This window comes from Idiotropiscis lumnitzeri, chromosome 15, assembly GCF_059441095.1.
Source record: "Idiotropiscis lumnitzeri isolate Australia: NSW breed Sydney's pygmy pipehorse chromosome 15, RoL_Ilum_1.0, whole genome shotgun sequence".
In the NCBI taxonomy this organism is placed as follows: Eukaryota; Metazoa; Chordata; class Actinopteri; order Syngnathiformes; family Syngnathidae; genus Idiotropiscis; species Idiotropiscis lumnitzeri.
Genome location: NC_142405.1, coordinates 5,575,884 through 5,600,028, shown reverse-complemented (window position 1 = coordinate 5,600,028; position 24,145 = coordinate 5,575,884). Strand labels below are relative to the sequence as shown.

Below are 24,145 nucleotides of genomic sequence, written 5' to 3'. Positions count from 1 at the left end.
GATAATTGACGTTGAAGCGATTTATTTCATTTGTTTGACTTAAATCTGGCACTTATACGGATTGTTTATGCTTGAATGCTGCGCAAAAGTCAAGTTGAGTTTTTTGAATTACTTTCTCAACAGGTCTTAAAGGGCACTGAATCCATGAAACTAAAAACAAGGTTTTATTGGCAAACTGCATCGCCCCTGCATTCCAGCGTCCTCATTATTTATGTAAAAAAAATGATCATTTAAGCGCTGCTTAAAAAAAAAAATGGACAGGGCTGTTGACAAAAAAAATAAAAATAAATCTGTGCTGCAAAACATTCGTGACCCACAAAATTTGAACATCCGTGCTTTTCATGGGACGGTGCCAACATTTATGTCAAAGTACTGAAAAATATTCGTCAAATCAAGAGTTCCTGTTGCGTCTGTCGCGTAGATAATTGCCGAGCTGCAACACTCAAAAGACGAAGCCGTCGCTCTGCAGCAGGAGACGAAGAGGCAACGAGAGGAGGCCGACCACCGATGGGCGCAAGACAAGAGAAATATTACCCAGCAGGCCGAGCAGGCCAACAAGGTCAGTGCGACAGAGAAACGACGATGAAGCTTCGTCCATCTCGTATTTTGGGACACATTCGTCTTCCATATTGTTTAAAACACGAAAAATCGCCGAGTCAGCTTGTCCGTCATGTTCCCTCTCATTTTTATTTACAAGCCTCCATCCATGTCTCGTTTGCTTCATGTCGACTCGAGCCATAAAAAGCTGTCCGCGCCATTCGTGTGGCTCGATTTTGTCGTTCAAAACAAATTTTTCTGCGATAATGACATCCAAACGAAGCTCGGGGGAATCCCTTTGACTTGATTGCTCCCGCCGAATAATTAGTCTCGTTGTTCTTTTTGCGCTTCTTTTTGTCTGCTTGAGCCCGAAGGAAGGCGGCAGTTGATTGGGTGTGGCTCGCTAAATAAAGACTTGTTGTGTCTGGGAGAAGGGACATGTTCCCAAACACAAGCCTTGTCTGTCTGTGGTTGCCGCTGCCTCATATAGGAAAAGAGGGGCAGGTCTGTTGGACTTTCCCTTGAGAGATTTGGAGATCTCCTTTCTGGTCCTGAAAAAAAAAAAAAAAAAAAAAAAAACATTGACTTTCTATTGTGCCGAATTCAAATTGATCTGGCCGTGCGAACGCCAAAGTTGGACACGTTTCGTGGAACGCGATACAACCGTTAGTTCCAAGCAAGCAATTTGATTGGGCAGGAATCATTGCAATCATTTTGCCTCCGTCAACGGTCTGTGGTTATCTTCGTGGGAACTTACGCTAAACGGTTGTAGCAGCTTTCGTGGGCGGGTGCCAAAAATCTTGCAAAAACAATTTCAAAGAAATATCACGGCACGTCTCGTCTCTTTCGACACCACCGGACATTTTGCTTTTTTTGTTTCTCCGACTAAAGGGGGGAAAAAATAATTGCTGAATGGCGGCGGTTGAGGCAAAATACCGGGAACTAAACCGCTGGCTACAATTCAAGCTATTTCATTCCATCTTTCTCGGGGAAGGATTAAACGCGAAGAACAGCTGCGATGGAAGTGTCCCGAATGTTAAAAGTCGACATGGTGGTGTTAAAAATACGCCGTTAAGCGATTCTCACGCCACTAGCAGGTAGTTGGCTAGCTCAACATTTGGCTAGCTAGCGATAGCATTCACATGCTGCGAATCAACAATGTTCATCGTTTGTTGGCAGACAAATGAAAGAATGAAATTGACCCCACTGAAATGCGTTGCCGCTTTCTTACCGTTAACTTATACATTTTAAAACTAAACAAAAAAAATGTAGCATTCCTCCATATTCAATTCCCCCTGGATTATTTTTATAGACGAGTTTGTAAATGTTTTTCGCTTCAGAGCATCAAAGGCTCACCAATGTTGATTTACGACCGAGGAACAGATGAGTTGCGGCCTTTTCTTCGGTGACCCATAAAAGTGTCTCGCGGCTTTTTGTTCGTGTTCCGTTTACAATCTATAAACATTTCAGCGTGCACTTACCTTGTTCATATTTCATACCGCGCGAGTTGTAAACAACTTGCGTGTCGCTTGCTAACATTGCGATGACGTGGCGCCCGACAATGGCACGGGAGGGAAATCGCGTCATTGGAATTGGGTTAATCCCAATAAAGTCGTTGCGTTGTTATTACACTGTAATGCCATGTTTAAATTTAGCCGCGTCTGCGGGCTCGGCTGCATTTCGTAAACGGTGGCCTTTGAATGCCACGCTTTTTCGAGCAACACTAAACTATGCTCATTATAAGGTTTGTACTCGTATGTGACATTTAGGTGGAGGAGTTTGCACATGTATGAGCAAAAAATACCCAAACTACACACCCTTCAATTTGAAATAATGAGCATGATTATCTTTGTTCAGTCAGAAATTGGGACACCGCTCGTAATACGGCTGCCGTTGACCAACGTTGGTGGACCGAAACATCTCTCGGGCGGCTCGAAATACGGCTTAACGACATTTTTTTTTAAAAGTCTAAGTCAGTCTGTGCTCACGTCGCCAATGAAACACGTTTTTCAGTAACAACTTATCTTTCAACTGCGGGGTTTTCCTGCCATACGTTTCACTTATTGTATTTTCCAGACTATAAGACGCACCTGTATATAAGCTGCAGCAACTCTTTAAAAAAATTTTTTTTTAAAAACACGCAAAAATGACGTACAAGCCGCTCCAGACTGTAAGCTGCCGTTTTTTTATGTTGAAATTTTTTTTTAAAAAGTTGACTGCATGTTCAGAACGATTTTGTACAATGAACGCACATAAAGCTACATAAACAGATTGTTAAAACAGTGCCTTTTAACACGGCAACAATTTTGTTAATTTAAACCGAACCGACCCAAGAGAAGAAAAAAAAAATCGAGATTTATTTAGCGTATTTTCTGAACTATAGAACGCCCCCTACTGGTGAAAGAAAAATCCACAGAAAAACCGCACCGCTGTATAAGCCGCACGGTTCAAAATCTAGGGAAAAAAAGTTGTGGCTTATAGTCTGGAAAATATGATAAATCTATTCTGTAAAAAGTCATTTAATTGGAAACTGATACATTTTTTTATTTATTTTTTTTAACGAGCCACGAGTCCGCACGCATATGCCGACTTTTGCATGTCTCAAATCTTTGGACTGAAATAGTGGCAGGATCAACCGACTCGCCACGGGACTCTAAAAACTCAATATCTCCGCACAGCAGGCCGGTCACGTAGTATCAGCGTCGTCGTATCGCAGCATTTTTACAAGCGTCGTATCGCCATCCTGAGTTTAAGACATTGTCGTCCGGTGGTTTTATTGCGGCTTTTAGGTATTTTCAAAAATCGATTCCCAAGCTTATTAGCGTGGGCGTGAGCGCATACACACTGTGAGATTTGCTGTGCTGCACATCTGCCAAATGTGACACAACTCCAACTCACATTACCCTTGCCAAGTGGAAGGTGAGGACACACACCCCCACACACGCACACACACACAAACGCATGCACACACTCCTTGTCTGTTTTATCACACACGCAGGCACACAACCGTCTTTCCGAGGCTGCATCACCGAACTCTTCAAACTCTGTTCCCACACGCACACGCGCACGCACACACGTGCAGAGGCGCACATGCTCCCCTCATCTTGCCAAAAGGGAGAAGGTGGCTGGTGAATAAACAATGGCACTCCGCCCATGGTGTCACCCGCTCGGGCTTTGATCAGCGCCACTGTTCTCGCTCCCCGCAGCAGCGCTTCCCGTCTCTCTCCAGCCTGCCGCACACACACACACACACACGCACTCTCACTGAAGTTTTGTCTTAGGTGGGCCTTCTCCATCCACTCACTGTGTCTGTCCCTCAAGCTCTTCGAGCAAACACAGCTTTGAGTTAGTGCCCTTGTCCGTGGCGCCGTTCAATAGCATTCCCCGGAAGGCGCCCACGTGTATTCCCGCTTTATTGTGTTAGCGCACACCTCTTTTTTGTTTTTTGATCCAGGATCCATTCCTGCCGTGCTTGTCAAAGACAAAGTGTTGCTTCGACATCCTTCCGGGTGAAGTGACTGCTTTTCCATAATGCGACGCTGACCGTCGTCGTGCCGTTTGAAGATGACTCGATGGCGCGTGCGGCTCACGTCACAGTATTTAGCCGCTGCGCCGTGTCGCGGTTAGCGGTAATGAAGGCTTCCCCGCGCGCGCAAACAAACAATCCGAGTGGGCTGGCGGTGGCAGCTGCAGCTCGTGTGTCGTTGCGGTGGTGTTATATATGCGTTAGTTTGTTGAAGGAGTTGAAAGGATGGATGACTTTGCCTGTGGGAAGAAATGGCAGCAGTGGATCAAGAACAGGTGCTCTGGAAACTTACAAAAGTAGACAGAGAGTGCGTGTGAGTGTTCCCAACCAAACATTCAGCCGAATGGGATTCTCTGTGAAAAAGATGCTGACCAAGATAACGGTGACTCGGTGTTGACTTATTACGAAAACCCGACTTTTTTAATGGCTTGTATACAAATAGTTGAGTCTCTCGAGTGCTTGACCACCCGCCCCGCTTTCAAGGGTGTAAAAAACAACCAAGTATATGCTTGGTCATCATCTAAAAATGTGTAATTACAATGTAATAACTATACTTTTTTTTTTTTTTTTGGTCAAATTTCAATTCAATCTTGAGGTGACGCAATGCTGCATGCCTCCCTCAGAGTGAGGTGAGAGGAAAAGTATCAAGTTGACCATATTTGGTCATAAGACACAGCAGGTCCCAGATTCTTGAATTCACATCTTTCCTTCTTAAAAAAAAAAAAAACTTTTTTCAAATCTGTACCGGAGCCAGATCGTGAAAAATGAGCCGCGTTCCAAGCCAGAATTTTTTCCTGATTTTTATTTAAGGTTATTCTTAAGGTGATTTTTTTTTTTTTTTTTTTTTTTTCTAAGCAAAAAAGCTTTGCCCGGCTTTCATTCTGCCTCTGTTAGCATTGGCCTTCGTCAACATTGCCATGCGGCTCGTCGGCCCGGTGTCGGAGGATTGCCGGCTCTTCCGGCCGTGAGTGAGGTCTTCCTGGCCTCGTTTGATCCGCATATCACACAGAGTGGGTGGAAGCAGGAGCGGGAAAAGATAACATTCCTGAATGCTACGCGGGGACGTGGGAAGTGGCACAACTCATCGAGAGCATGCGACAGCGCAGACAACAAAGGGAAATTGCTCATTAAAGCGTAGACGCCTTCGTCGTCCGTGCTTGATGAGTCACCGTTTTCTAAAAAGTGTGTCATTGCTTTTTTTTTTTTTTTTTTTTGGCCATCAGTGCCTGCTGGTGATTGAAATCAAAAGAAGTTACATCGTTTGAACAGATTCAATCTGAGTGCCGCCATCTTGAAATCATGTGAACAGAGGAAGCGTTCTGATTGGCCACTTGAGTTTTGCACCAATCGCGCGCTGCAAATTTTTTCACCTCAGAAAGTTGAAAAGTATCAAACGTACACTGAAAATGAGGCTTCAGGCGATAAGCACGACAACAGTAAAAGTCTGACGTTTGATTTTTGCTTCCAAGCAAAAAAAAAAAAAAATATATATATATATATATATATGAACATTGCACTGCGATTTTAGTTTTTTCAGATCAACTTTTTAAAGTATTACCAAGTCTTTTTTTTTTTTTTTGCCTGCAGTGCTTTCGCTCAACTTGCTTAGCATCCATGCAGCTCCACTACTTGATAAACTTGAGACAAGAACGTAGCAGCAAACACCCACACACACAGACGCAAGCATATGGTGCATATTTCAGCCTTGTTTCCGATTCTCTTTCTACTGTTGCTCACAGCAGCTGAGAGACAGAGAACAGTACGTTCCCCTTGTGGGCATCGCTCACTTTGTCACGTGTCTTCATTACTGGACTGTTTTCATCAGTGGCCTCGCGATAGACTCCAGTGGACGAACGGTGGGGGGGGTGTTCTAAATGCCTTTTTTTTTTTTTTGCTCTCGAGGTTTTCCGCCGATACATCCGCCCAAATATTGACAGGCCATGCCGATCGATGATCTCCAGCGAGGCGCACGCAGACGAGAAGTTTCTCTCCTGCAACACCTCAAGGAGGGAGACCTCTCCACCTCCTCCTCACTTCTTTACCTTTCCCTCGGTCCTTTTGATAAAAGTGCAGTTAAAAGAGAGCCTGTACTCGTCTCTCTTGCCGTCCATCTCTCCTTGAGGTTAGCGCCTCCTTTATTATTTACAAGAAGATCAGTAGACCCTCACGCACACATCGACTAACGTCTGCATGTGTGTGCGCCGTCCATATGCTGACTTTTTTTTTTTTGCGTGTGTGCACCTAGCCTAGAGAGTGTGTGTGTGCATGGCTGGAGGCGGTGCACTTTTTTTCCTCCTCGCTGCAGCCTCAGTGTCATTAGAGGATCCCTTTAATCCAGACTTTGGGAGAAACTTCTGACAGCGCGCTGCAAATAGAAAAGGCCCCCGCCGCACTTGAAGCGGCTCCTAACAAAACAGCCAAGTTTAAAGAGGCCCCTGGCATTTTTCTTTACCTCCAAGACGCCCCCCCCCCTTCTTCTCCCGCTGCCCTCTGTTGCTTTTACTTCACCCGAGGGAGACTCGCTCGCCTTATCTGCGCGCCGAGGAGACCACCCAGGAAAGGCCGACATCTCAAGGCGTCGCGCGCGCTTGTGTACAAAACGCCCGAGATCACACCCGCGCACGTTTATCATACGTTTTGGGGACGTTTCTTCGGTTAATATTCACGCGTGCCCGTACCTGCTCGCATGGCTGTGAGCGCTTTGTGTGTGTGCGTGTGCGCATATGTCAGGCTAATCCTCCAAAGTTTGGAATGAAAGTCAAGGAGTGGGAGAGAGGGAGATGTCACAATCTCGTCTCACCTTGTGTGTGTGTGTGTGTGTGTGTGTGTGTGTTTGTTTTAGGGTGCAATCTCATTTCTACCATATGGACCACTGCACTTTTTTTAGTGGTCGTTATCGTGACTTTTTTTCAATCCAAAAAATGGATTGGAAAACGTTTGGTTTTGACCACGGGAGTCGTGTTTGACGTGCTTTGGAGCAAGTGATGCTAAGCTAAGTTAGTTTCTCTCTCCATCTCTCTCTCTCTCTCTCTCTCTCTCTCTCTCTCTCTCTCTCTCTCTCTCTCTCTCTTCTGTCTCTCTCTCTCTCTCTCTCTCTCTCTCTCTCTCTCTCTCTCTCTCTCTCTCTCTCTCTCTCTCTCTCTCTCTCTCTCTCTCTCTCTCTTTCCCTCTCTCTCTCTCCAGTTTTCTCGAATGAAATCAGATCCTCCTGCTTCTTCGCGGGCTGTTTCTCAAAGTTCCTAGCCTGCCTGGCTGATAAAGGCCGTATCGCTTGGAGCATCTGGACGCACTTAACCACAATCCTACACACACCGACACTCACGTAGGCCACGTTTTAAGAAGCATTTGAACATTCTTGACTATCATGCAAGTGTGAAATAATTTGATGCATGATTTACTAAAAAAAAAAATGAAAAAATGCATTATACATTTTTTTTTAACTCTGATAATCAGAAACGCTCCAAAAAGTACATTTGGGCCCATTTTTTTTTTTATTTTTTAAGAAAGGCTGCTATGGAAACAGACAGCACGTTTGGCAATATCGCCAGTCTTTTCTTCTGATCTTTTTATGTGACATTTATTGGACTTAATATGACATGTGTGTGTTTTTGCCGTGTACATCATGACTATCTATCACGTCTGTCTTGCCGTTGCGGCGAAACATTTCCGCCGTCTTTGTATGATTCATCAGGGGAGCGATTTGGACTCCCGATTAGTCCCTATTATTGTAATGACTTCAACCCTCAGAGATGTTTTTGAAGAGCATAAATACAGAAGCCACATGAAAGAGACAAAACATGACACCACCAAAGTCTCGCTTCCCAGAAGACTTGCAAAAAATGCTGTGTTACAGTTGCCGGAATCAGAAACGGTTTTATTGTAACGATGCGGCTTTTGGCGGGGGGGGGGTGGTTGCTGTCGTCCCGTCTCGCCTGCCTGCCTTCTTCCGGCGCAGCAGAGATCGATGTCAAGTTTAAGGTCCCGCCGGATAGAATCCCCGCTTATTTTCCTCCCAGGTTGATTTATTCCGTTGAAAAACAGAAGCGCACCGCTGATCTTGCCAGAAACCTCGTGACGAATTTATCCTCCAAAGTCCGAATTTGAAAGCCACATGACAATATTTTCCCGCGCCCCAAATTCACGCGGCCTTTAAATCTGGCTTTTGTTTCCGTGGAAACGGGCCCTGAGCGACGGCTGCTTCACAGCACGCTTCAGCAACCAATATTTTTGTCCGCTCTTCTTCGACACGTCAACACTTGGTCCCTTCCACGAGTTTATGCGGTCCACGGAGGACCTGCAAAGGACGAAACCTGCGAAGGGTCCTTCGGAGAACGGAGCCTTTCAACGCATTTGGACACAGCTACAGTTAGCGTCAAACAATAATGGCAGGATAGCAGGCAGTAAAAATCAGTTTTGTAATTTCAGGCAATTATTTTGGTTTTTTTTTTTGCCTTAACAATCCTAAAAATGGCTTAAAAATTAAACTATACAGATCATGGCTGTCAAAAGTCGTCATTTCTGTTCTTACCTCTTTCCCCCCAAATTCCCATTTAAAAAAAATAAAAAATAAATAATGCTTCTTCGGCGGCATCCATGCTGATCTCGTTAGACGCCGCCAATGTTTACAAGCTGTCAAGTCACCTTGTCACATTATTTAAGATGGCAAGCCACACCTGAAAGCCAACACCGTCTTTTGTTTTAGTTTGAACAATGGCTCGATGGGTTCGCATGTGCTGCGTTACAATCCCCACCCCCCAAAAAAAAAAAATTATCGTCACCCAGCCTCATTGGGTGGAATCCTCTCGTAAGCGTTTGATTTCAAATAAATAAATGAATAAATAAAAAATCTTCCTTGGCAACAAGCTCGCTAAAAAAAAAAAATCTCTTCGGGCGCCGTCAGTGTTTACAAGCTGTCAGTCACATTTGACTTGACGTGACACGGAAAACGACGCCCTAAAGCCGCCGCCGTTTGATGTGCCGCACGAGCGTTAGCGGTTTGAAGCTCGGCGGAAAAAAGGCTTTGCGTAACGATAGCGCTGCAACACCGCCAACGCAACTGCCATGCGAAGGTTGGGAAACTGGCGAAACGGGGGAGTTTTCCTCCGCTGCACCTGGTTGTTAACTTTTTTTTTTTTTTTTTTTAAATATGGCCGGCGTGAGACACGTTTTCGGAACGCTGATGTCACGGGACGGTTTCCCAATGAAAATATTTCAAATGATTGTCGTCGTAGAACATTTATGAACTGTAAAGACAATTATTCACGTAACGTTTGAACATTCTTAAGGTGCCCGCGAGGTGAATATCTTTCCGACGAACGCGGCTGACTTTGAAGTGCCATTCTTTCCATTCCATACTTCTTCATCATCTTTCAAGTCGTCCCTTGACATGTGAGTGTCCCAATTAACAATTTTATTTTATTTTTTTTCAAGATGCAAGCCGTCACTTGTTCAGTTTTGGTTTTGAGAACAATATGTCTCAAGTGATGTTAAAAAAAAAAGCTTTTGGAACTCTCGCTGGTTAGGTAAGCCTTCCTCAGTCCTTGCTGCCGAAGCTGCTTTCTCAGGGAGCGGGAGAGTGAGCCAGAACTACAAGGCACTCTCTTGGCGGGTGGTTCTCAACTGTTGGGTCGAGGTCCAGAAGTGGGTCGCTAGTAAAAAAATAAAAAATATATTTTTTTTTAATTTTAAAAAAGCGCAGCATGTTGAATTTTTTTTATTTATTTATTTTTTTTTTGAATGAATCACATTTTTGGAGGGCCTGAATATGCACAAAAACTCAGCAAAATTCGCACACACATTGGGCCTGGTGCAAAATTTGACATTTTAAAGTTGTCAAAAAATTTTGAAAGGATATTTATTTATTTATTTGTTTATTTTATTTTATTTTTATTATCTGCGCCCATTTTTGCGCATTTCCAGGAGAGAACTTGGGCTGTGCCATCTCAAGAAATGGGACGATAACTGGAAAAAGAAAAAAAAAAATTTGGAGTTCTCAAAATACGATATGATAGAATCATATCGCTCTCCTGTACCAGCACCAAAAATCCCAAACTTCACACGTATGTCAAGCGTGACAGCCTGAGACGTCTACGTGACAAAATCTTGTGATGCAAAAAGCGCCACCTAGTGGTGACAAGTCATGTTCCCGTTTGTATTTTAATGTCAAGATGTTGATTCTAATTTACAAATGACTATTGTGACTTTTCGACAGAGGGCGTGGCCATTGCGGCGCCACGATTCTGTCGATCGCCATGACGACGACTTTACGTTGACCCCGATGAGCCGATCTTGTCAAAATTTGACGCATCTGTGATTAAAGTCTGTCAGTCAGTGGTGGCGCCCCCTAATGTTGAAAGGAAATACTTGTTGTTGTTTTGGAACCAAGTTGCCATGTGGAATATATTTAAAAAAAAAGGGAGAAGAAATGTGACTTCCGTGTGCGGCCTCAAAATACTTTTGGCGGCACACATCAAACTCATTTTCAACGCTTTCGAGGCTAGATTTAAGCCAACTAAAATATTGTCGCAACTTTGGAACAATGCGAGATGAGAACTACTGTTCTAGGCCATGCCGATTATTTCATGAACTTTTATTTATCCAGGTCAGACAATGGAGAACGGATTGTCATTTCTCCTCGTATTCTTTTTCTGGAAAAATGTCGTTTGAATTGAAGGCAATGTGCCAGTCGCGTACGGCCGAGCTCTTCCTCACACGTACGAAGCGAGCGTGTCGATGGGCTGGCTTGTTTTCGCAGACTTTTCGCTTGACGATAAACAAAATGAAATGATGAAACGCAGCAGCAACGCTTGTAGCGATGTGGGCAGCGATGGGGCGGGATCGCCACCGTCTGCAAAGTAGACTGATTAATCGGATCAAGACGGCGAACAGCAGCTCTTTTTTTTTTTTTTTTTAAATGAAGTCAGTTGATCTGGAAATGAATCCCCACAATTTCTTCTTTGCTCTCTGCTGCTTGGACGACGGACACAGCCGACACAGTGTGGTGTGTGTGTGTGTGTTTTTTTTTATGGTTTTCCGAATGATCAAAAGATGGCGCGTGGAAGCATAAAATGTCATGTGAAGTTTGACTCAGACTTTGACAAAGTATGACTCACAACAAATGTTTTTGCTTTTCCTCTTTAAACAAGCACAGCGGAACCAAAGTCCAACGCCCCAAACATTGCACACGATGGAGCAGCAACTTCAAATTGTGGAATAATATATGCGGCAAGAATAAGAATTGTGATTTTTTTATTATTATTTATTTTATTTATTTATTTTTATTTATTTTTTTTAATTTTTTATTTATTTATTTTTTGTTGTTTTTTATTTATTTTTTATTTTTTTGAAGCGATGGCAAAGGCTAAAACTGTAACGATAGCACCAGAACAAGGAATGGCTGCTCAGTCCAAAGTGAGCAAAAAATCAAAATTAAAATAAATCTTAAAATATCAATCCAATACAGATCGGATTTTTTCGACTGCAAATGTGCACAGAAACGTCCAATTTTGGCTTTGTTTTACTTCTGTTTAGTTATTATTATGCCAGCTCCCTCTAGTGGTCTGCAAAAGAATCACTGCCTCGGGACCATTCACTTGTATTTAACTTTTCATTTGAAGATATTTGCATTTTATTTGAAGAACTGTTTGTCTCAAAACCAAATGTGGCCAAATGATAAATAATAAAAAAAAAAAAAAATTTAATTAAAAACCGTGGCGTGACTTTAGCGGCCGCAGTAACTCTTTCTCGACCGTAAGATCTTTACAGTACTTGTAGAACAGCGACGTTAAAATGCTCCACAGAAAAGACATGCTGAGCTAAAGCGTTTTTGAAATCAGAACAACTTGGAAGTCAACCCTCGCCTCTCGAGGCTTCGGTTTCACTTTGCCGCTACTTTGAAGACAGGCCCGAAAGCCAAAACGCGCGTTGGCGTGTGATTTATGTCAGCGAGGCCACTTGAGCGCTTGCTGCTCGAGCTTCTCACCTTGGCCTCGGGACGCGCAAGAAATAAACTCACCCTCGGCCGGCTCGCGCAACTCCGGCGGAACCGACGTTATTGAAGGCGCGGATCCGCCCCCCCCCCCCTCTAAATGGCCGCCCCTCACACACTTGTTGCTACGTGTGTGCGTGTGTACTGCACATGTGCACCTTTCACTCTCTGCTTTTCATGCCGAATAATCAAAGATGAAGTGTCCACATGTGCGCTCCAAACATCTGGTTCTGTGTTTCATGCACAAACTGCACCATTCTTTCCATTCACACACAAATGACTTTTCTCTTCATTTCTTGGCGGGATCTTGAAGCGCCAAACTGATTGAAGCCGCCGCCCGGTTGGGAAATGTAATCAACTTAGCGCTTGGAACCCATACGAGATGATGCCCCGCTCTCAAATAGAAATATATCTAACAATCCCTTCGCAGCGCCTCTCGGGAAAGTTGGCTTAATCCCGTGTGAGAAAGTCTCTGCCCTGGTCTTTAAAAAGTGCTTAATGAGGTCAGCTGTGCCGTAATTACTGTTCTGACATAATTATTAACTGTCAACACGTAGCCAGCGATCGGGTTTGATCACTTTCTTTGTTTCGGCCTTTCTTGGACGGGAATTTGACAATTAGTCTCTTAAATGCAGGACAGTTGCAACTTTGCTGTTTGGAAGCTCATCCAGCTGCGATGAAGATGTAGATATCGCAATTTCTTTATCGATACTTTTGTCCAGGGGGAGCGGGGGGGGGCTTGTTTTGGTCTCGGGCGGGGTCTCCTCTGATTGCAACCAAACGGCGTTCTCACGAGAACAGACTCTCCAATACACGCCCATCTCGCTCGACCGTGAGAACGGGACGAGTGCCATCTCGTATCGGGTGTTATTACTATTATTATCATCATTAATTACTCTTTTTTTTTTTTTAATTGAACCACAAAAAATATAAGACAACTGTCAATGAGGAAGCGGCGGCCCACAAAAAAAGACAAGCGCAGCTATTTGGAGAGGCTGTTGGCAGGGATTGAATTCCCCATTCATTGGCTGCATTCTTCTGAGACTCTCTGCGCTTCGCTTTCTAGCCCCAGGATGATCTGGATTTATAAATATAGTTCAGTATTATTATAAACCACAATCTGTATACGGTATTTTGCATACCCTGTCATCAAACATATGTCCGGTTCGTACCGGCGCGCTCGGTTTGGACCTTAAAACGGAATTGTGCTCAATGTGAATTGTCCAACCATTTTTGTCCTTCTCTTGGTCAGCAGCCTCATTCGTATTCGGCCTGTTCGTCGTTCATGCTCCAGTATAGCCTCATCCTACGTCAGCTTCACACACACAAACACACGTCTCGAGCCGATGTTCCGTCAGCCTGCCGACGGCGCTGACTGTCTTCTGCCTTCCCTCAGGCTCTGCAGGAGAAGGTGGAAAGTCTACAGTGGCGGCTGCGCAACTCCGAGAAGACGCTCCTCAGCAAAGAGATGGAGAATGACGAGAAGGTAATCAGACGCTTCGTTGTCTGCCTTTCATGATGCGAGGCCGCCGCCCCCCCCCCCCCCCCACCCCACCAGCCCCCCTCCCGGCTTAACGTTGCGTCACTCGCCGCCCGACGCCGTCTGCCGCATCTTCACGCTTTTATTTCACGCCCCCGCCGTGGCTGTCCTTACCAGACACCACAGACGCTTTCACACGGAAGGAATGCCACATTCTTGCTTTCCGCACCAATACCCGACAACCCCCCCACCCCCACCCCCTCTCCCTCTCTCCCGCCACGACTCCACCGTCATTTCCCAGCCCAAGATGCGCCCCCACGCGCATTTCCCAAATTCTTAAACATTCGGCTTCAAGAGGCAGCGCCGAGGGCCAGGAATGCCACCGCCGCCTGTGTTCAGAGGGAAGCCTCGCGCTCACACACACACACACACACACTCCCCGTGGCTCTTGAGAACGGCCTGTAATCAGGCCGCGTTTTGACCTTGACACACACTGAGAAGAAAGCACTAATGACTCTCCTGGCGCAGGAGGCCGGCCTTTGTAGGCCGCCATGTACACCAAAGGCGTTGATTCTCTGATGTGTGCACTGACCCTTGTACACACTTCACACACCTCACTTGTCCGGCCGTCATAAATCTGGCCCGACGGGGTCGGCGCTTTTTAGGAGCCGCCAGTCGCGCGGGCGCTACATTTTGGAAAGAATGATGAGCACCCACGCTGCTCTTTTGATCTCGTCGCAGCGTTCGCATCGGTGGGATTTTACGGCGACGGTGACGAAAGGGATTTTTTTGTGTGCAGGTTTCGAGGACGCGCGAAACAATAAGACCGCTCGACACTTTTTGACATGTTTGTGACGTGCGAGGTCAAATGAAGAGGCCAGCGCCCACATTCCGTCCTCAAACATGCGTCTCGTTTCCTTCTTTTTGTGTTTTTGTTTTAGGCGGATTAATTGTGATCATGCGAAATTTCTGGATGACTCGAGTGATGATCGCTGGTAAAATGTTTGTGTGTTGAGATTATTTATTTATTTATTTTTATCTTTATGTTTGGGGTCAGAGCAACAATCTGTTAAATTTACAAAAAAAATATTAGGTACTCTCCAATGAGAGTGAAGTTGTCGAAATTGATGAAAAGAAAATAAATAAAAATCGATGTCTCCACGATGAATCGACGAACGCGGTTCGCGAGGGTCGTGCTTTTGTTTCTCCGCCGCATGCGAAGCAACACAAGGCTTCATTCAATCTTATCGACTGAGAGGCGGTTTGCGTTCACAGATTGTCAAATTGTACCGTTCCGAATGAAGTCATGAAAATATCGAAACTTGATGAAAAGAAAATGAAGCGGTGTAAAAAAAAAAAAAAAAAATTTATAAATGTTGGCGATTTTATTTGTTATTTTTTGTTTCGTTCCCAAAGCGCTCTTTGTATGTGTTGCTGCTCCGTGTGCGTGTTCAACAAGCCGTTGTTTGAAGGTTTGTGACGGCTGTCACATCTGCGGCGTGAGACTTTTCACATGTAAAATGATTGCCTTGCCTCAATAAAGTTTATGAAAGGCCGCGTTAGTTCCCACAGCCTCAGCCAAATCGGAAGCCACCTTTTAATCTTTCCCAACCTTTTTTTTTTTTTTTTTTTTTTTGGCTCTTTCTTCAGCGAGGCATCTTTCAAATCATTTCTCGATGAACTCACGCTAGTGACTCATAGCACGCCGAGGTGCAAACTTTTGTGAGTGGCGTCATTTTTGATGTACCGCCTTGTTCCTGACAAGGTTTTTTTGTCACCAGCGCCGCAAAAATGTCTTCCTGGCAACGACTTACACGCACCTTCATTAGCATACATCAACCTTCCCGACGACGTGACAAACTTCACTCGAGTGTTGAAAGTGTTGCGGGCTTGTTCCTTTCTGCTGGCAGCTGTCAAAAAAAAGAAAAAAAAAAAAAAAAAACACAGCGCGTGACAGTAGCGGCGGGGCACCACCATCTGAGGACTATATTTAGATGAAATGTTGTAATTTCACGATGACTGAGTGGGCGGATCCTTGGGGGGGGGTTATTGACTGGCGCTCGTCAGAGCCGTCTTCCAAACGATCGCGATGGCAACGTTTGAAAAAGGGGTTGGAATTCCTTCACGGGACGGCGTCTTGTTTTGGTTCGCTCCAAAAGTAATGAAGTTGGTGTCGATTTGACATGAGCGCCGCTTAGTAGTGACGAGAAAAATGAAGCTTCAAAATTTGCTTGATGAACCAGTTGTATTTTTGACTCCTCTTGATGGCCATGTTAGTTGAAATATAGGGTTTAAAAAAAAATGGCAATTCAGTGTGCGTTCAGCTCAATGTTGAACAGAGAGTGCCCCCTACAGGATTCCAAAAATACTACAACTGGTTCATGAAGCAGATTTAAAGCTTCGTTTACCCATCGCTACCGTTTCAGTCCCTCGAGGGCCTCTCCGCCCTGGGTTGTTTGAAATGTTTCCCTCCTCCAACACACCTGGTCGAAATGATCAGGATCGTTATCGGGCTTCTGCAGAGCTTGCCGATGAGCTGATTTTTTTGGAATCGTTTGCTTCGGAGGGGGGAAACATTTAAAACAGGCTGGTTAAGGGGGGCCCTCAAGGACCGGAGTTGGTGAGCTGAGCTTAAAGCTAAATGCGACATTACTCGTGCCAACATTCTTTTGTGTATTGGGTTTAGAAAGTTAACTGTGATGAATGCTAAAAATAAACATTTTAGTGGAATTTTGTGCATACTGCTCACACCCAAAAAAAAAAATCAGTCTTAGAAAATCAAAGTAATTCTGTTCCTTCATTTTTTTCTTCCTTTCGCAGCAACTTCAAGTCCAGCTTTGCATACGAAACATCCAAACAGCTCGTTTCCCGTTTCAAAAGCGGCTTTTCAATTTGGTTGCAAGACGAGGCAAACGAAAAAAAAATAAAAAATACGCCAAATGTTTGCTTGTTTGGATTGCGCGGAGTGTTGTGCTGTCAAGAGAAGCAATTGCATTAATTATAGGATGGCACCCAACATGGCACACTTGTCTTGATTTCTTTTGTGCACGGCGGCGCTTCTCATTATTGAGTGGCAGATGAGCAACCGCGTGAACTCCAGGACAAGCCACGCTTGCACGCAGACGGCAAGTTGGGAGGTGACGTCATCCCCCGTGACAGTAACTCGAATGTGTTGAGTTTCTCGGAATACGGTTTAAATTTGACCCTGCGAGGTGGCGCTTATCGTTAATTACCACGCGAGGAAGGAGCGCGTGACACATCGGAGACATAGCCGCGTCTAAATTTGGCAATGTGAGGGGAAGTACGACTTAACAATGAAAAAAAAAATCAATCTTGTCATAAAAATTTAAAAATCCAATAAAAATGTCAAGGAAATAAAGTCATCAGTTTACCGTCATGTTTGTTTGACGTAAGGTGCGCAAAAAGTCCAAGCTACTGAGCTACCGCTAACATCCTCGTTAGCCTAGCATATGATTTCACTGTCGCGGTGCTACTATTAAAAAAAAAATTTTAAAAAATTTAAATAAAAATATCCCTTTTGCTACGCACTTGCATTGCGAATTCTTTGCACAAAAATATTCCGTGGCACCGGTGTCAGGTAAAAGAGGTAGAAGTATTGCCGATTTGCCCTCCCCAGGAATTCGCCATGGCAGTCGCTCCGTTCATGTCATTCATCAGCAATTGCAAAAAAAAACAACCCCCCAAAAAAATCCTGACTCGGCAACTAAATTCACGCCGCAGATACTTTTATAGCTCCAAGCCTGTATATGCGAACCCCGGCGAGCTTTCCATTCATGTGTGTTTGTCGGTTTGAACGCCGTTCTCAGCTTCTATAATCAGACTCTGGTTTGGCCCGGCGTGTAATTTAGCCCCAGACAGACTTCCTCCAGTTCCTCCCTCGGCGGAGATGTTAGCGGGCAAACTCGCCAGAGAGCCTCCGCCGCCGCCGCCGCCGTCGTCGCCGCATTGATACGTTCTGTTATGGAAATCTCTGAGCAGCCAGTAGGGGGTGCTGTGCCGGCCTCGCCAAGACCCCCTGTGGTGATGTGAAGGCGCTCTGACTAGCGAGGAAGCACTGTGAGCTATGAATAGAGTGGGAATGCCTGGTGTGTGTGTGTGTGTGTGTGTGTGTTGCTGCCTGCGCCACAAAAAGCTGTGCACGCAGACCTCACATCTGTTGCAGGTACAGCGCTACCTGGCCTGAAAAGTTAAATTGGAACTGAAATGTGTTTTCATTTGCATGCTCAGGTCACGGCAGTGCGTCAGGAGTGCGAGAAGAAGATGAAAGGTTTGATCCCCGCCGAGCTCCGACAGGAACTGGAGGACACCATCGCCTCACTCAAAGCTCAGGTGGCCACTTTACGAGTATTTTCACTCATCGATGCAGCACTTCATTCTTTAGGTTGTGGCATGTGGACACAAAAGAAAAAAAAAAATCACCAAGCAATTGTGATTAATTGCTTTCTGTTGTAAAGTGAAGCAAAAAGGACGGAAGTGTTTCAGCCTAGAACAACGATCGTCTTTGTTGTTGTAATTGGCCGATTAATCGCTTTGCAGATTTTTTTTTCTGCCAAATATTGAGATTTCAAGTCATTTCAGTGACATAGAAGAGTCTGACGGCCTTGGACCGCATCTGCGGTTTTGCATTGTGGATTGCCAAATGTAATGCTAGATCTTTCCTGATGTCCCCCAACACACACACACACACACACACGCACACGCACACACCCCCACACACACCCGCGCTCATCTCAGAAAGGAATGTTCCCCTGAGCTCCAGTAGGAACAATACAGATTCTTTAGGGGGTGCGCTGGTGCGCTGCCAGGGTCGACGTGCCGGCGTGTAAACGTATCTGGGGTTTATTTTCACTTTAGCCAGACACTTGATAAATAAACCCTCGGCCTCGCTTTGCGGCCAAACAAAAGGCCGGCAGCATGTAGCGTCCTCACCTCGGCTAACCTGCCTTCCTAATCTTGCCTGCCCCCCCCCCGCCCCTCCCTGGACCCTAATCTCATGACCCCGACCCCTTCTGTCCTGACCCCCCTCCGGACTCAACAACCGAGCCTTTCATCCACCGAGCCTGCTTAAAACCACCTCGTCTCCAGCGAAAAGCACAACTCATCCAAAGCCTCCTAAACTTTTTTCCCGAAGGTTGATAACTCTGTATTCATGTTGCAGGTCAATTTCCTTCAGAGGAGAGCCGACTTCCTACAGGAAGGCCTGGATGCATGTCACAACAAGAGGTTAGTAGTTTGCCTGAAAAAGTGTCATTTGGAGGTTCAGCAACCAGAATATTAATTTTGATTCATTATTTTGTCGGGACACAAGTCACACTTTTCAAGTGTGATGCAAACGGTATTCGAGATGGAAACAAAATGGTCTCACTAGCGCCCCCTACCAGTCATGTCTCATGTCTTGAGGAGGCCCCCCACCCCCCAAAAAAAAAAAAATAATAAAAAAAGAAAGTCAGGATGAATGATCTTGCCGTCCCGATACTTTTGGAGGCCAGACGAGCTTTCATCACAGTCGTCCTTTCGACTCTTGTTGACAATTGCGGCCGTGCAGATGCTGTTGATTATTTGGGGATACTCGTCGACAGCGTCCTTTGATTCGCCTCCCATCCATCAAAGCACAAGTACAATTTGTCTTTTACGCAAACGGGACTCAGGACTCGTAAGCTCCTCCTCCTCCTCCTCGTCGCTTGCTAAAAAGTGAGTCTGATGTTGAGACTCTCAAAGGAGACATCAGTCAGATTCAAAGCAAATCGTCTCCACGGTGACGTTGCGATGATGTTGATTTTTGCCGCTCTTTCCGTCCAGGTAGCCTCAAGCGCGGGACGGCCCGTCCATCAAACACGGAGAGCACCAATCAGATGTGAGCATTCGATCGTTTCCCGCAGCACGCACTTGATTTTACATCCGTCCTCGCGTTGGCTTTGTCGCTTTTGACGCGACGCAAAGAACGGCCTCAATATTTAGCGCCACCTGTATAATTCAATTCAAAAGCTTTATCAAAAAGTTAGGAAATGTACTTTGCGTGCATCTGAGCTTAAAGTTGGGACTTTTTTTTTTAATTGAGCTTACCTTATTATTGAAAACAAAAAGTTCAGGTAGCCTAGTGTTAGCTTAATAGCATAATTGCTACTAAGCTAACGTCATTTTTAGACAAGAAAAAAACACATCGAATTTAGCATACTGAGTCAAGTGGACTCAATTTATCCTTTGCGGATCAGCATGACTTGAATAATTGAAAATCGCCACACAGATGAAGAAAACTTTCAACTTTCAGCAAGCAAGGTTGCCTTTTGTTTTTATCGAGGTTGTGACATAGAGTTCAAATTGATTAATCTATTCGGCTAACGCTATTTTGCTTGCTTACACGTGACTCAACATTCTTATCTGATTGAACCATTAGTCACAAAAAATAATTTTTTCAAATCACTTAAGGGAAAAAGAAAAAAATTATTATTTTTTTATTTTTGTTTTTTTTCTACGATCTTTCGAATGAGAGCACCTAGATATTTGCTCCTACTGCAAACTACAATTTAGAAAAAAAAAATTGTTATATAATCTGTTATACAAAATATTATTTTTTTACATACAATTGTGTCAAACATCAGAAAAAATGTGAGTTATTTTTTTTATAAAAATATTTTTTTATTTTTTTTAAATTCAATTCCATCATTATTTGTATTTTTAAGCATGTGAAGGTTTACTTAAAGTGTCCATTAGGTGAATACTTGTATATTATCATTAATATTATGAAACATATTTTGTAGGAATGTATCATTTATGTGGACCATTTTTATTAATAAAAGACATTGCTTCATTTTCATGTTTTTTTTTTTAATTTTTTGAAATTTTCTTAGCGACTTGTTTTTGCAAGCGTATTGATGCTTAGCGTTGAACTTGCTGATGCTGGTATCTGGTGTGACATGGTAGCCAAGTTTGCTTCGCCTCGCATACATTCCGTCCATACTTTCTGTCTTGTAAAACGGATTTTTCAAAGAACATAATGGCCTTGTTTTTTTCTTCACCTACACCACATGTGCGTGTGCGAGAGACCTTCTCTCCTGTCTCCAAATGCAACTTGACACCCACCTTTATTTATGTGACGGCCTTCTTCATTCTGCTGCCTGTGCGGAGTGAGTGATGAGAGCAAAGAAAAAGAAAGAATGTCATCTGAGAAAGAGGAATGTAAACGTTAAGGCCTTTTTCTTTAGCGTGACCTGAACGTGACCCTCCACATTTTCGAGCGTTTTACAAGAAGCCGTGGTCGCTTGCGCGTATCAGGCAAGGAACCTTATTTGGTAGCAAGTGCCTGGCTTGCAGGTAAGCAGCAGAGTCAAAACGGGAGAGCCGATTCCTACAAATAGTTCAAGTTCAAATTGTCGCCGTGCCAAAATTAACTCATTCGCTCCCATTGACGGATATATACGTCAAATAGTCCATTCATTTTACCTATGCTGGCAGCGATTAATCACAGAGAACTTGGTTTGTGACTCGGGCGTTTGTACAACTAAAGGCAGAAATAAATGCCCCGACTCAATCAAATAACCACACATGACTAGTTCCATCCTTACAAATACTGTAAAGGCCTCCCCTCATCCCAATCAAACACCTCAGTACATTGCTTGAAAGCGTACACTTGTCTGCCACAAACTTCACTGACACCCACCGGATTAGTTCCACCCATAGAGAATTAATTCGAATAAAAAATAAATAAACATTTGACGCCTCCTTCAAATAAACGTATCCGCCGCATAGTCCCAACAAATCTGTCAACTGATCAACTGACTCCACCCGTGCTCACGCATTCCTACAAATAGACGCCTCCACGGTGGATAAACACAGTATACCGAAAAAAGTACGCTCTTTTTAAATGCAACAATTATCTGTTGAGCAATATACTGACATCGCCTTTAAAAAAAAAATAAAAATATTTGAACAGAAACGAAGGGCTTCTCCCAAATAAACTTTGCATTTCCTATGCAGGTACTTTGCGCTGTTACGAAACGCAGCACAACGAGCTCTATTGTTTGTGATGGGACGGAATGAGTGTCGCTATCATTCCTGACGGCCGCCGATTCCTCCCTAATGAGTCCGTCTGCGTTTTTTTAAGCGGTCACACCCAACGCGGCTTTTAGCTCCGGCTTCTTACGATGACAGCTAATTGATTGTCTCCTGCCAAAATCAGCTCTGTAATTGCGCGTGCGTAAATAAGAAGCCCTGCTTGTCGTTTGGGTGGACGGGGCGGCCCCCCCCCCATTAAAGGATGAAAGCGATCCGCTTATCTTCACATCACAGGGCCGGACGGTCGTCGAGGTTTATATATGATTTGTTTTACAGTAGTGTGACCCTCAAGGTTGACACTCGAGTGACTTGTCTTAGTGTTTTATAGGGCGAGTTTAAAAAAAAAAATTGCTTTATGACAGCAAAATGAAGATTATTCGAGTAATGCATTTTCACCTTCAAAGCTTTTTTTTTATTTTTATTTTTTTTTTTTATCAGTGTTCTTCTGTTCCTGCGACAGGTTGTTTTAGGACAAGAGGCCGAGATAAGTAAGGCTGTAAACAAAAAAAGGAGGTGGCTCAAGGTCAGGGCTGAGCTGACTTTTTTTTTTTGCGCCACTCGACACCGGCACCTGATTGACATCATTAACGCGCTTTTTACAGCCGTCACACCTGAGGACGCCCGCTTTTGCCCACTTGCATAAATAAACCTGTTTAGCACCGCGCACGCCGCGCTGACAATTTTCACTTGCGCTATTTTACTGTCTCCCATCAAACTCCTTTTGTTTTCCCCGCCGTCTCATATGATTCTTTGTCGCGATGGTATTTATGGCATGCCATTCTTTCTCTTTTTTTTTTTTTTTCTCCCCGCCCTGTCACTCCAGCAGTGAAAAGGATCCGCAGCTGTGCGCTTTGAAGGCGGGTTTGGAGGCTATATAGCCTCAGCCGCGAAGGCACAGCAGGTTGTGTCTGAGTAATTGTGCTCACAATGTGCTCTCTGACTTCATTTTCAGCTGAGAGGCCAAAGTGGAGAAGAAAAGTCACTTTCATTTTATTATTAGCACGAGGAGTTGTAAGGCTCGTTCTCCAAAAAAAAAAAAAAAAAATGTGAAAAATTAAAATTGCGCAAACTCACTTAAAAATCATTTCTGCTGTGTGCTCCGAATAAATGAGATTTCATGAAACAATGACCGTCATGCGGGGTCGTTCCACTCGAGAATCACGTGGACGCCACGAAATGAAAGCAAAATCCCAAACGCCTGCGGCCGAACTGCACATCTTTTAAAATCCTGCTGATTCACGCTCAAGAATGCGCAATAAAAATAGTTTGTGCAAATGGCGTGAAAAGATGCAGTCATCGATTTTGTTGCGGGATTGCTACCGATGACACCACGGTTGTGGAGACTGTCGTCACAGAATCAACCAAAAAAAGTTTGATCAGGCATGTTGATGCGTTTTAAAAAGAGAAAATTCAACTTTTAGTTTCAGTTTCGAACGTAGTTCCAGCGGATTATAGTACACCTTCTATTTTATTAGGACCTTGATTCTGTGAACCATTTCAACAAGTTTCAGTGAGAGATAATATTCAGTATTTGAAAGTTTTTAACACTCATTCCCTGCCAGCATCGGTAAAATGAATTGACTTTTTGACGTATTTACCCGTCAATGGGAGTGAATGAGTTACCCGGGGTTGCCAATCACGTGATTGACAGGCGAGCAGTCTGAGGTCTACTCTCAAATGATGAAGAAAATGGTTGAACGAATAACACAAATAAATTGTTAAAATTTGCATTGGGCCATTGATGATAAATAAAAAGACTCTGGATACATAATCCATATTTTGACTCCATCTCACCGAAAGTCGCATTTCTTTGCTTCTGGAAGTGAAAAAAAAATCATTTGCTGTTTGTGGGTGTAAGACATCAAAAGTGGCGTCTGGTGAAGGAGCACGTGAGTTAATCAGCTTCACCGGAGGCGGGCCGGAGGAAGCCGGAGGGTTCAAGTGATGGATTAAGGATGAGTGAGCGAGTGAGTGAGTGAGTACAGGGTTTGAGGGGGGGTTAAGGCTGATTTGGGAGAATGGACGGCCATCCTGTCAAGCCTAGCGGAACAAAGTGGCGTCCGGCCTGTGAAGTGCGTGCCGGCGTGCCGGCTGCATTGCTCGAAGAAGAGGAAATGAAAGTCATTACTGTCAGAGTGGAGCCGGCTTCAAGGCCCAAACGGGATTAGACAGTGCATCCGACATTGTTTCTATACATTGCTAGACTTAAAAGTCAAGCACAAAATGGGATTAAAACAAGGGAGGGGCATAAATAACCTTCAACAACCCCCCCTCCTCCTCCTCCTCCTCCTCGCCCTCCCTTTCTCCCATTTTGCATTTCTTCTGTGCCTTCCTTTGCCACCTTTCATGTCTCATTCTTCCTCGCCAGCCCACTCCCAATAGATGCCCGTGACACATCGCTTTCCCACGTCCGTCTTCCGCACACTCATCCCGTCATCAAACCGCACAGGTGGGCGACGACTCCCACGCCGACTTTTATCTATTTCGACACAAGAAACACACGCCGTTCTGGGCTCAATTGGCGCCTCAAATGATGCAACTT

At 44.4% G+C, this 24,145-nt stretch overlaps 1 protein-coding gene across 1 annotated transcript in view; it reads left to right on the top strand.

Moving 5' to 3' along the window:
• cep112 (centrosomal protein 112) overlaps positions 1–24,145 on the top strand; it is an 88,586-nt gene that overhangs the window by 59,594 nt on the left and 4,847 nt on the right. The window contains exons 23-26 of the mRNA XM_088316460.1: positions 422–559; positions 13,447–13,536; positions 17,779–17,880; positions 18,710–18,774. Coding sequence (XP_088172586.1) covers positions 422–559; positions 13,447–13,536; positions 17,779–17,880; positions 18,710–18,774 — 395 coding nt within the window. The remainder of the gene's footprint in view (positions 1–421; positions 560–13,446; positions 13,537–17,778; positions 17,881–18,709; positions 18,775–24,145) is intronic.